Source organism: Egretta garzetta, unplaced genomic scaffold, assembly GCF_000687185.1.
Source record: "Egretta garzetta isolate BGI_Z169 unplaced genomic scaffold, ASM68718v1 scaffold156, whole genome shotgun sequence".
Classification (NCBI taxonomy): domain Eukaryota; kingdom Metazoa; phylum Chordata; class Aves; order Pelecaniformes; family Ardeidae; genus Egretta; species Egretta garzetta.
Genome location: NW_009260125.1, coordinates 412,075 through 426,341, shown reverse-complemented (window position 1 = coordinate 426,341; position 14,267 = coordinate 412,075). Strand labels below are relative to the sequence as shown.

The window sequence follows — 14,267 nt, the reverse complement described above, 5'->3', positions numbered from 1 at the left end:
GAATAATAAAAGATAACAGACTAATTTTTTATGATTTGCATGGCTGCCATGGACCATGGACTGAAAAGTACTAGCGACAGACACTTCTGTGGCCTTTATTTATCTGTGGCTTTGTCATATGTTATAAATTAAGATAAAATTCTCCATGACAGCTTTTCTGAAAAAAATGCACGTAAGGACTGCTAATAAAATAAGCAAATGTCTCTTTATATATACCCATGTCTCATTCTATATAAAAGCATTATTTTATACGGTGACCTATTTAATAACGAACAACATTCCAGCATTTGAAGAAAAGAATTAAGCTATGCTGGTACAAAGTCTAAAAAAGAGACTCTCCTCAACATATTTCCAACAGCAAATATAATTCCCTGGAAACAAGGTTTAAAATAGTAATGCTGGTAGACCCTTGACTATAGTGGAACAAATGGTACCATTTAACACACAATGTAACTAGCACTTAGCATTAGATATCAATCATGACTTGTATAATTTTAGGAGTTCTTGTTTTGAGCAAGAAAAAAACTACTTTTCTGAAGATCATCTCTCTTTCTACTTTGGTTTCCTGGGGAAATGAACTTTATGGGTTCATACTGTCTGTCTGTTCACCAGTTCCCCCGTTAAAGTCTGAACCTACTGTTCGTTTTCAACAAAATTTAGCCGAGACAGAGGTATCTCAAAGATAAATACATTGCCCCTGCATCAGATATTGTTATACCCTGAGCTCAGCAGGTGCTTGTCTGGCCTGCACAAGCTGATTTGGTTTGCAGAGACAACTTGAAAGAATAAAAAGTGTCTTTTACAAGCCACCAAGAGAAAAATTTGTAGGAAGCAATGAGAAGAATACCACATTGAGAGACGCAGTGCTCAGGGTCACACAGCACTAGACAAAACCCAAAAGCTAGCCTTCTCTCCCAGTTCACATTGGGATCCATTCATTCAATAGAAACAGGGGCTTGATCTGGAGTTGCAAGGTGTCCTGCTAAAGCTTTGTCCACTCAACAATGTAGGGCACTTCCTCCTTATTCCACATCTCCTCTACCCATGTACAGCACTGCTCTGTCCAAGTTTCACATGTTAATCTCTGATATGGATTCATCCCAATCAGCCAAAAAGTCCCACGGCTCTTTGTACCCTAGACTGCTGAAATATTTGGTTTCCAACTCTACCACTCTACTGCTGCTGCTTCAATCTCATGAAAATTGATCTGTAGATAAGTATTTGTCTGCTACAAATTGCCATTAGTGGGCATTGCTCCACATAAATTGTATCCATATAAGATAAAAGTTCAGTAGTTGATTTCCAGTGAAAATATGTATAAGGAAATCAAGAAGTAATGCTTTACCCATAAAACCAGCATGCCTATGCTCAAATGCATCTACAAAATAAAAATACGAATGGTTGATATGTCTTACTACAACATAGTGAAGAATCAGCTAAGCAATGATAAAATATTTCTTATTATGTTTATGATTTACTTTAAGTTGAAATGTTGGATAGAGTTATGCATATGCTTAACTATAGAGCAGCTTGCACTTACTGAAAGGAAGGAGGTGTATGCATACAGACATTCTACACTTTGATCGTGACAGAAATGCTCAAAAACTCTGTGTAAATAAAAAAAAGTGTGGCTAAAAGTACTGAAAAAACCTGCTTGTGTCATAAAGCAGTCTGAGTCACATCTATTTTTTTGATGAAGAAAAGTACTGATAGCTATTCAGTATGAATTATAACAAGAAACCAAGTGCTCCAGTTTTGAGACCATATCTTACTCATTTTATATGTTTAGTCACAAAATCTTTACAAGTGAAAAGAAATATTATTTATAAATAAAACTAAATAGTTTCAAACACAAACAGATTTGTAAGATGCTCGTCATGAAACAGGAATTATGGAGATTAATGATAATGCCAATTATTTATTCTTTAGTTTCATTATTTATTTATATTTATATATAAATAATCTTTTCAAAAGAAAGAGTATCAGACAGAAAATACAAAAAAGAAATGAATTTAAAATCTTGTTTTTTAAAGCAGTAGAGTAAGTTGAATTTTATGCCTATTAATAATAATAATACCTCATAAATCTACAGGATGTCTTTGGACAGAATTTATTTGCTGGCAGCTGAAGTTAAAATAGATATATGCAATGGTTCATTATGTAGTTTGAACTCTTAACGAGACATTTGAAATATATTGAATGCAAGCAAGATGAGAAAGACAGTCCTAGATTTTGGTTCTTTCATGGCAACAGTCAAACAAATGATATTCTGAAAAGTTATTAATTTTATCAAAGTCTGGTGAAATTTGAGAAAATATTTATTTTGGATTCCTGTTTACATTTGTGGAAATATAACAACAGAGGTGCTCTTGTAAACTTTCCTCTGTCACTGGAAGGCTGAGTTTAATTTCTACCAGAGTTAGGGAGGAGGAACACCTGCTGGAAACAAGCAAAATAGTCAAGACTGCAAACTAATTGCTGGGCTTCAGTCATTTCTAGGATTAGCATAGGGCATGTAAAAATAGTGAGGCGGTAGCTTAGAGCAGGAACAAGAGGGGGGACTGTATGTTAAATGGCGAGGTTTTGAGAAAGAAGCATTTTTCAGCATTAAGGCACTCATAAAATATAATGCAAAAATGTTTCAAAACATTTGTTCTTAAATCTCAGCACCATTTAAAAAGGTTTCTAAACTGAATGTGCAGTGAACAAAGGTGCTCCTGTGTCTCGCAAGTCCAGCTAGAAATGCACTATGTAAAGCTTCAGAAAAAAAGTAAGGAAAAGTGGGCTTATTTACTAGTGTGAAAGATTATTGGTTTCCTGGGATATTTATACCCTTGAGATTACAGACAGCCTAATCGGCGATCACCCTTATGATTCTGCATTTAACACTTGTTTTCTGTTTTCTTTTATGTTTTTGCTGGCAAGATCATATTAAATATATAAATATATATGTTTAAAAATTAAGTTATAGTAATAATTCAATAATTCTACATCTTTGGGGTTTTTTTTGAGAAATTCTGAAATGTTTAGGAATGATTGATCAAGATGATGACAGTGTTCTTCAAGAAGGAAAGGAAACTGAATTCCTGAATTTTTGACTGCGTGTGCACATTGCATGTGCCACACAAAGCCTCGAGAATGAACTCTGCTGTCTGGGTGCAAAAGAAAAGGGAGAAGTCCGGTATGCCATGAACTGGCAGGGCAATGATATATGGAAGTGGAAAGTAATGCTATTAGCAAAAGGTAATTTGCTTAGAAGTTTTAAGATGGAAGATGTACAATGAGAGATGTCATATGTTGCATGAAACAAAGGGCTCAACTAGGAGAGAAAGATGAAGAGGACAAGGGTAGGTGTGTGTGTTGTTGGCATGAAGAAGAACACTGAAGCTGTGTGTGGTGGTGAGTTCACCAAAAGGTTTCACCCGTGGCTACAGGAATGGGGAAAAATTAACCCAACAAAATGTGATAGGAGGGTGGGGTTCGGTTCAAGATGAAGACACCTAGATGTAGTGGTCTATGTACAGGTGAACCAGATATCTGTGCCCTCTAACTATCAAAATAGAGCTGATATTCGCAGTCAATGAAGCTTAAAGGCAACTCGGCTCACCCTAAATAAACATCTATATTTTGCAGTCAAGTTGGTGGGCGTAGAGGAGATGGAAAGACAGATGACAGATGAATGCTAGGTGAAATCAAAGCTTTATTTATAGTCTTAAGCCTACTTGCATTTGAAAACTAAGAGATAGGAGAAAGGAGGTTGATATAAAAAGAAAGGGAGGGTTAACAGTGATGGAGACTACTGAACGGGATGGATTAGTAATGAAATGAGTGAAATTTGTAGTAATGAAATGAGTGAAATTTGTAGTAATGAAATAAGTGAAATTTGACATATCTGATCCCAGGAAATGTCAACAGCTGTTCAATCCCCAAATTAGATAAAGAAGTAAATGTTCACTTTTCTCCAGAATGGAAAGTTTCCTAAAATTAATTAAAGAATATGAAAAATGTAATTACTATATTTCTTAACCAAAAATTAACTATCTAAAACCTGAGATATTTCATGTCATCAAGGCTGAACTGCCTTTCAATATTAAATGATATTTTATTGCCTTATGGGACTTGTCATTGTTTTCCATATTCTCTCCCAAAGAACAGACTCTGTTGGTAGACCACTCACACAATATACCTGTAATCATGAAAATCCTGTGAGTCTGCTATGTAATATGACTTTACAGAAAATATAGCAACCAGGGAATCTAGGTCACAGAAACAAAGAGGGCAGAACTGTAACTTCTGTAGTACTCTACAGATAAAAATTGGTTAATCAATGTAGTGGAAAAAAAAAGAATCATTTAAAAGAAGTATTTCAATTCAGAATAAACAAATATTTAATTCATATTTTCAGGAGAGAAGGCATGATTATTTTTAATAAAGTCAAGATTTTCTGGAAGAAATCAGAAATGTGTAAAGATGTCTAGTTCTTATTGAAAAATTGCCAACTATTTTTGCTTATTGCTATTACGAAACTCAGATAGGCACCACACAAACAGAGAGTAAGAGGCAATTCTTGCCTCAAAGACCTGCCATCTAAGTAGACCTGACAGAGCAAAAGTCAAAGTAATTTGCTGAAACTCACACAGAAATTCCATGACAGAGACAGAAATAAAGATCAGCCCTTAAAACCTCCTGACCTACAAAGGGGTTTAGAGCAGTGGATGTCATTAAAGGAAAACAGAAAGAGTCCACAGCACGGAGGCAAAGAAAGCTTGACTTGGTAGAGCTTGTCAATCTCTTGGCAAAGACATGTGAAAATTTTTCCAAGAGGAGGGATGTGCTGGAAGGTTGGTTCAGATTTTGCGAAGAGAAGAGAGCAAGCACTGGGATTTGCAGATACATAAACCAGAGAAAACGAAGAAATCGTATTTGGCAAAGGAGTATTGAAGAGATAAAAGTAGAAGAGAGGAAATGCCTGGAGTGGAGGGGGCTGTCAATATTGCTAGCCCAGAACATCAGGACTCAAATATTGTACGCTGCTTGGATGTTGTCTGGTGTGGAAACTGTGCTGGTGGCAGAATGAAGAAGGAGCATTTGGCAGGATTTGCACTGAAAGGAGAACACAAAAGTTGAGTTGTTCAAAATGAAAACCTGATTGCAGAATCTGGTAGATGATAAGGACATCATAATCTATCTCAGTGAATCAATACAAGTTTCAGATGTGACAAAATGAATGTCAATGAAAAACACAGGTTATGCAGATAGCGATAAAGAAGCAAGGTAAGTATAATTTCCTATCTAAACACTGATGTCTTTCTAAAATTTTGTATCTCTGAGTAAAATGTGACAGAATAAATCATAAAGTGTAACAGAAAAGATGTTTGGCATAAAAAACCATCTATGAAGCCATAGCTGAAAAGCGTGTGAAATTAATTCTTGATCTTACATTAAACCTAAACAAAAATTCAAAATCCCCGTGTGCTATAACAAACTCCCTGGTGTTGCACCTCAATGGCAAGGTACAGTCTTTTTAAGGCATATTAGACATTTTAAGAAACTTTTCTTCTGCAGGTATTGGATTGAAAAAAAATATACCAAAACACTACAACAAGTTTTGAACAACCAAAGGACCTTAGGAAAAGAGAGGATGTTGCAGGAACAATCTTTGTAAGAACAGGAGATCTCTCGCTAAAGTCTTTTATACTTCACTTCAAGTACTTTGCATTAATGAGATGAGCATCTCTTAAAAGAACAACATGACCCAGCATACTATAGTAACTCAATAATCTAGTACTCAAATAACTACAAAATAATGTTTCTTTAATGCACTGATCTTAATTTTAAATTGTTTCAGATATTTTGGTATTTTCTTTAATATTTCAGTACTTATTGTGATTTCAGTATAAAACACCTAACAGAAAAAGAAAAAAGAAGAAGAAAAGTAACATACATTTACTCCAAGTAATTCTGTGATACGGTACTCCACAGATACTGGTGGCTTTTTTTTTTTCCTTTTCCACTAGTATTCTTTAAGGATGAGGCAAACATATAGCTTCATAATAATCTCTCACAGTAATGTGAGAGATTTGTAATGCAAAACTCCTGTGCCCTTGTTTTGTTTCAGTAACACACTTCTGTTGTATTCACTGTAGAATTTACTCTGGGAGCTAGTGTTGTCAGTGCTAGAATAAGCATCACAAAATCATTCAGACATGTAATTTCTGATGTCAGAAGAGAACGTCAGAATTACTGCTGAAATAAGGAAGGGATTTTTGGAATATAGGAATCTTTCAAAATGAAGCCACTTACTAAAAACCCAGGAAGATTCTTTGCCAAACCACTGACCCTGCATTTCATACAGCCAGCAACTCCTCAGTGACCTCTTTATCAGCCCAAAACGGCACTGAGTTTTCTTTGTGTTAATAGTATTTACATTAACCAAATTAATGCATTTTGGACAATTTAAAATAAATCAGATGCAGTACAAGAAAACCTATTAACACATTTTAAACATTTAAAAACGCTTTGAATTAATGCAGATAGCATGCATGCATTTAATCCTCTGTAGCTCACAATAATAAAATAAGTAGCAGTCTTTAGAAATCATTACTTCTTTACTGGCTAATTGAACAGACACTGAAGTATAAAACAATGAAAAAAACCCTCTTCAGTAAAAGATCTATGACAATACATTTTTACCTTGGCTTTATGAAATTATTTTGATTACTGAAACTTCACTGGAGAAAAAATAGAAATTATACTGAATGCATATATGATAGTTCAATACGATCTGCATTATTTCATATCTCTGACTCCGACAATATAGTCATCTCTCCTGCACAACAGCTACAGTTCCTTTAAGCATCCTCAACAGTATTTACGCTTTGAAATTTTAAACCATTAACACAGTACCCCCCAAATCCAGCCTTGAACTCTGACAGACACTGATCTCTCTTCTCCCTCCCACACCCTGTTTTATTAGACGCTATTTTGTTTAAATTGGCTACTAAATCGCATAGCACTGTACCTTTAAATACAAATCAAACAATATTCATATTCCCACGGTGCTGCTAGTTTCCCTTATGCATTGAATCGCCTGTAGATTAAAAGCTCAGAATCCGAAAAGGGATTCTGTTCTGCAGACCAAAGTTCTCTGTAGGAGACGAGGGAGAGGGTCAGTCCCGAAGTCACACACACAACAGGCAGAAAACACACTTGTGATCCTCAGCTTTGGATAGCATCAGAAAGGGGAATAAAAAGCAGAAACACATGGCACACTGAGAACTGGTATCACTTATGGCTTCTAACCAAAGCAAGCAATTAAACACCTTTCATCATTCCCCCAAATGCCTGATTTTTGTAAGAACTGAGAGAGAGAGACACACACACAAAGGCAAATCCCCTCTGAGCAGCAACGAAAACTTAATAACCTACCATTTTCTTTGCACTCTTCTGGAGGTTTAGCCTTTTTCGCAAGTCGTGGATCCAGCCATGATGTTGTCTTTGTGTTATGGCTGAAAAGAAAAGAGATCACTCTGAGCAGACACATACTGAAAGGAATCAAGTTTATTCCTTAAGAAAAAAGGGTTAGTCCAACAAAATTGCAATCGATACACTTAATTTGCTTACTGGTTCTAAGTAGCCCTGAAGGAGGTGTAAGAGTAATTGTGCAAGGCAGCTGTAAATTTGGCAACCTCAGCTCCCTGTCCTCAAAGCAGCTATTTTTATTAAAATCAACTAGAATGTTGCCAAGTTAACCTCATTGAAAATGCAGAACTCATCCAGAGCAAAAGGAATTTATTACAAATACAGTGTTCTCCCGTTGAACGAGTGCAGGCGACAGGATTCTGTACCATTCTCACAGTTTTCAGATAGAATTATTTTCATCTTAAACCTGTCCTTTTCATAGATACAGGTTTATTATTTCTCACCAGCAGCACTGGCAAGGCATAGCAAAAGTGATGCAAATTGCAGCATGCTCTTGCAAAGTCTACATTTCCGGACAGAGTGATTAATGATACGTTGTTTAACAAACCTTTATCTCTCCATACATAATCCTTCTATCGAGATAAAATAGATATGCACAAGCTGAATGAATCATGTGGCTCCTTTCTATACTCAGAATAGATCTCTGAGGAATCAGCCATCAAATAGCATTGAACTGGCACAAACTGTTTTCTGGGAGAATATTTTGCCAAATGAATTGACACTTTGCACAGATAATGAGACTTAAACCCAGATCTTTTCAATGTATACCTTTCCCATAAACATTGGATTTGGAGCCAAATCTTTTAAATATATTAAGAAAGGATGACTATAACACAGAAAAGGATGTGATCATTACTCCTTTATTTTTTGAGATGCTTTTCCTACAATACCATCATTCAGAGACACTTCTAACCCATGTTTTATTATCTGATACCTCCTAGGAAGACGCTGGTTCCATACAGTACTGAATTATTTAGTTTATTAATTTGCTGTGTCATTTTAAAGAGTACTTAAGACTTCCCTTATAAAAATTAGTATAAGGTGTACAAAAACAGGGGACCTGGCAAAAAATGGATTAGGATGCCATTGGTAGTTGGTGAGTTACTGATTGACTGATACAGTCCATGTGGTCCAAACACCACTGGTTCCCCTAGGGAAAAATAAATGCATAGAGCCAGTTCCTTCTCCCACCTTGACTCTCTGTTTTGTCCATGGCAGATAACTTTTCCTCTGCCTTGATTTCTCTCTCTCTCTGAAAACAGAGTGATACTCCCTACTTCTCAGCATTATTGTCACCATGTTAAAGCTTCCTCCACATTTTGCATGGGAAAAAAGGTAGATGAGAGTTATGTACAGATAAAGTGGCAACTAAAATGAAAATGGAGGCATTTAAATACCTATTTTAAGCATGCCCTAGTCTAGAATGCCATTCACGACAGGTGAAGAGGATAAATAAAACCTTCCCTTACTTTGAGAGCAGAGCTATATGTGCAGAGTACGAAGAATGATAAGCCAAAGGTAAGGTAAATTTGAAACGATGCCAGCAGCCCGTGCTTGATTGCAAATGTAACTAAGACGCTTTCTCTGAAGCTCCGGCTGCCTGTGGTCTCCTGTAGGGTGTATTTTTACACCGCAGTCACAGCCTAACTGCAGCTTGTGCAGACATACTTGAGCTAGCTTTAAATTAACCAGGGGAGATACTGGTAGCGATGTCGCTGCAGCAGTGTGGAGCTCAGCGTGGGCTCATCACCCTAGCATCCATGGAGCCACTTGGGTGCAGCCAGCAGCACGCGCGGAGCTGCACGCCACCGCGGGTACCCCGTTAGCAGCGCCAGAGCTCAGAGCGAGCTTGGGCGTACCCGTAGAAGCTGCAGTCACCTCTCTGGAGCCTGGGCATGTCGGCACAACAGCCGCTCCCAGCTACGAATTCTGAATGATTTTAGGGACCCCAAAGGGTTGCAGGGACTACGTTGGATTCACAGGTAGTTTCCTATGGCTTTAAAAAAGTAATATATATGACTACTGTTAGTAGTGTTGGCTGTCGTATAAAGTGGATCTCAAAGCATTTTACAAAGGAAATAAAAATCATCACCCCTGTTTTAAAGGTGGGAACATGGAGTCACGGAGCCATCAAGTGACTGTCTACAGCCAGAGGCCGTGTCAGCACTAGAAGCCAACTTTGTTGCAAGTCATCTGGCCAGTGTTTTCCTCGCAAGTCCACACAACATCAGAAGAGACCAATTCACCAGCCCTGAAAACACCCCAGGACATTCCTAAAATAGACCTGAGAAATGAGTTTTCAGGCATCTGTTAAAGACAGGTGCCAAGCTGAAAATAAGCCCAATTCAGTATTAATGTTTAAAAATGTGAATTAGTTAAATTACAGCCTCCAAGGCTTTTGTTGAAACTGAGAACAACAACAAGCAAACAGTTACACTTCCCTTCAGCATAAATGTGGCTTCCATAAACCCAGAAGGACTGATGTCTTCCAGTTTTGTGCACTGTGGCCATTCTAAACAAAGCCGTGAACAAATTAAAAAGTCAACAGCTTTTCCAACAGAAGAGTGATCCTTCAGTCTGCAGAGAAATTTCAGAGAATGAAGATGTTATCTCATCTAGATCAGCTCTTACAGCACTCTATCTCCTCTTCTAACTACAGTCCCTCAAACCCATTCAGCTACTTAGTAAAAGCAAAACCCATCCAGAAGAACTTTTATCTATAACAAATAACTGAAGGAGCAAAGTACCTTTTGAAAATCATCCCTCTCCTCCTTACCCACCTCCATGCCTGCTGCCTTGCCCTGCATTTTATCATCTATACTAAACACGTATGCAACCTCTTGCAATGGGACTTTAAATGCTTCTAGTGCTCCAGTGGGTAAAAAAAATGTCCCTGCTCTGAAGACAGACCCTACCTGAAAGAAGGCAGAATCTACCCCACTTGTCTTCTAAGACTTCTACAGTACCATTAATGTCCTTTTTAGCACTACAGAGTGCTGATTGCTTGGATCTTCTTAGTGACCAGGTACACAACACACAAACACTCCTACAATGAGGACAGACATGACCACTGTTGTGCTGCTCTCAGTAAAAGAGGGAAGTAAATAGTCCTGCATTACAGCATAGTGGTTTGGTACACATGTCTACTTCTGTCCTATGCAGGAGGTTTATTTGGCAGGGTACTCTTGCAACCTCCCTTGTGCCAGCTTTCAAGTTGTGGGATTTGGAGAGACACTGCTCTTGCCACAGCCAGTGCCAAGCTAGCACTATCCAGTGTTGTTCAAGGTAACCTCCTGTTACCTGCCTTCCAGAAAGGACTAGAATTGGGATTAACCAACCACAGAAAAAAAGAGAGGTGGCTTCTTCCCCACACAGCCAGGACACATTGGGAATGAGAGGAAGAACAGAGGCACAGCGGTGCCAGCTCGCTGAATGTCCCAGGGCAGGCTGCAGGGACATCTCAGGGAAGACACCACCTCCCCTGTGTCCCAGGGCTCTCCCTATTCCCTCCTCAGCTAGAAGACTAGAATCTGTAAAAGCTGAAGGGAAATAATATTTAGTTCCTAAACAATTTTTAATCTCATTCAAAAGAAGCCTTGATAGGAAAGCTTTAACAATGGGAAAGAAGACAGAAGGAAGAGTAAAATGGCCAAATTAACACCAATGGCAAAAGTAACTTTAACACATATTTGCTGCATAAGCTGTGCACGTTAATGCTTCTTAAGCACTAAAAACCTTGTAAAATGTATAGTGTATAACTTGCCTGCCTTACCACTAGGTCTAATGATGTGTGTCCATTTGGGAAGTCTTACAGACAGACCAGAAGGAAAAGGGGCTGGGAATTTACAGATTAGTTATGAATGTAGGTGAATAGCAGAGGCAGTTGTAGAATAAATGCACGACCAGGCCGTTGGAGCAGTTGTTACTGACTGAATGAGAGTGAAGTAGCATCCCGTCAGACATACAGCTCTGGGTCCACCAGCATTTTTCACTGGCCACGGTTTCATTACTCAGCAATAACCATACCTCATCATTAATAATTGCTGGTAAATCAACCATGCGCATCTTAGAATCTGTCTTAAAATCAAGAGCGAACACCTCATTTTGGAAACTTTGAAAACAATCAAGGAAGGATCCCTTTGGTTTTGCTTCAAGCAGGCGGAGCATGGCAACAGCATAACATTTTAAAATTAATTCTAATTTGTTACCTGCTATACAGGATAGAAACTGCTTATTGGCCTGAAGTGTATTGCAAATTTTAAAAATAATTAAAATAACCCCAAACAAGTCAGTAAAGTAGCAGAGCTTAATATTGTAGCCCAAAGTCAATAAAATAATTATTGCTTAACTAGCTTAAATCCTCCCTCTTTACCAAGTATTTACATCCAGCACAAATAGTTTATTATAGAGTCTCTTGGTATCAATTACAGACAATTTTGAACATATGTAAAAAAAAAAAATTCAGCTGGAATTAAAGAAAGCCCAGAATATTTCCCAGAAATCCTGACTCAACCCCCCGTTCCTCTCCAGCTTTTCTTTGTAACTCTGCTCTTAAGACTTCACAGAAACTGTTTATGCACCAGTTCCCTGTTATCACCACTGGATCTAGGTACCAGGATCAGACCCTGTCTGGAAATCTCACTGGATACTCATCCTTACCTTTAGGAAGTATAAAACATTAGGAGTGTGGCTTTTCTTATTTAATAGTGTATTATCTTTTTTTTATAATTATTTGTTAGACAGTATATTATTTTACTTAAGATTTGAATATAATGGGTTTGTGGTAGCAATCTGTCAATTTAAAGCACTTCGACAGATAAAGTTTCTTGTACTAACAAAGCTCTCAGACAATCTCTCGAAACATTTTTGAAGGGAATATAGAAAGTAGTTACTGACAGTAATAGCCTTAATGTCTTTTGAAAACACTGCAAACCTATTCTAGATTGTGACTCTTGCAAGGTATGTAATTTTCACGTTATTGTGAAAGGCATTTCAAAATGGGTATTTATCGATGTGCTGCTTCCGTGTATTTGGGGACAGCACATATGGGTTTGTTTGGGTTTTTACTGTGAACACACTACATTCAAGATGGTCCTTATTATAACAGCTTGAGCAAAGGGGAGTATATGAGACAGAGAAAAACAAAGTGCACTGTAGACCACCTGACTTTTAAAATGCTTACTCCTCCCTCCTTTTTGTGTGCCTAGGATCTGCAGATCTGCAGAGCTTTTCAGGCAGCACAGTAATGATTTTCAAGTAATTTATGTGTAGGGGGACAGTGATGGGAAAGCAGAGCATTAAAATGGCAATTTTGTAATCCATCCTTTGTGGGGTGCTACCCAAACTTCTTGCACACATGTGGGGACAGATACCTAAGGGAGTTGTCCTCTGGCTACGGTTTGAATGGCAGCAGCGATGACTGCTAGTTTGCGTTGCACTTCATGCTGTCAGTCTGTTAGATGTGCCTGGTGTACATGGTCCTGAAGAGATACAACTTGGGGCGTGCCTATCCTGTGAATCCCAGATGGCCTTGGGCAGTAGGTAAGCACTTGCGTACTCAGCCCAAACACCATGGTGGTGCCTCTAGGCATTTTCAGGAGCAGAAGATGCTTATATAGATTTTTGGGGGAATATATAAATGCCTAAAGTCTCCTACAGTGGTTTCTCTTGTTTAAGTCAGTCTCTTTGACTCAGGCAGTTAACATCGGACAAAGAATGGGTTTCATCTCATGTGACTTCAACCACCTAGAAATTACATGGCTAATTGTGTAGGATGCCTCTCTACTCAAGGGAGAGGCACCTACACAGAATAATTCATCTTACCTTGCACTTCATCCATTCACAGGCATGCAGCCCATGGCACCTGAAAAGACCTAGTAGTGGATACTGGGTCATCAGCACCAAGTGTTTCACTCTGCAGTCTACTGATATTGCTAAATTAGATATCAACATGTTTTAGATCAGAAGGAATTCAGACTGGTTTTAACTCAAATCTGGTCTCCTGGACTGAGTTCAGGGGTTCAGGGGTTGGAGACAATTAGGTACACTCCTAGAGATCAACTTACTTTTTAGTTTCATCTGAAAGGAATCTGGTTCACGTACTCTGAAATGTGAATCAAATCACAGTGCATGGAGACAACTGGAAGATTTGCTTCAAAAGTGTACTCCTGACAGAAACTTACATAGTACTGCAGACGTACCCTTGGATATCCGAGGGCATCTTTATTGGTAGATGCACCTACATTTTGGCAAATTAAATCTGCACTTATCTTTGGACAGGACGAATCAGCCTCTGGAGGTGATTATCTCTCTCCGTTGACCACAGAAGGAGTCTTGGCAACAGGTTTATACTAGATACCTAATGCTATATGGCAAGCCAGGTGAGCTGAATCTTCTAGTTCAATAAATACAAAGGAGAAAAATTATAATACCACTACAAACATGAGAGGTAAGGTGTTGGAAGAGGAATTCTGCAGAGCAGAGCAGCAGAGACCTTTGGGGAAAAGACAAGAAATGAGAAAGGGAGGAAAGACAACAGGAGTTGAGCTGGCAGTTTGACCTGGATGTCAGTGTAGATAAAAACAGCAAGTGAGAGCAAGGGGCAATACAGCACTAGTGCAGACTGAGAATATCTTTATAACATCAGAAGACAAGAGAAGAAAAAAAATCTGCATTCCTCAAATTCTGTCCAGTTCTACCATCTAATTAATACCATTCCTAATTAATTTGTCATGAGGCAAGGAAGTAGTCTCAGGAGAAAGAAAATAAGGAAGATCTTTTCTGTT

General features: G+C 38.2%; 1 protein-coding gene across 1 annotated transcript in view; it reads right to left on the bottom strand.

Moving 5' to 3' along the window:
* Positions 1 to 14,267, bottom strand: part of MAGI2 (membrane associated guanylate kinase, WW and PDZ domain containing 2) — a gene marked incomplete at its 5' end in the record, with an annotated part of 532,170 nt that overhangs the window by 225,057 nt on the left and 292,846 nt on the right. Inside the window, 1 exon segment of the mRNA XM_035896847.1 lies at positions 7,429 to 7,508. Coding sequence (XP_035752740.1) covers positions 7,429 to 7,508 — 80 coding nt within the window.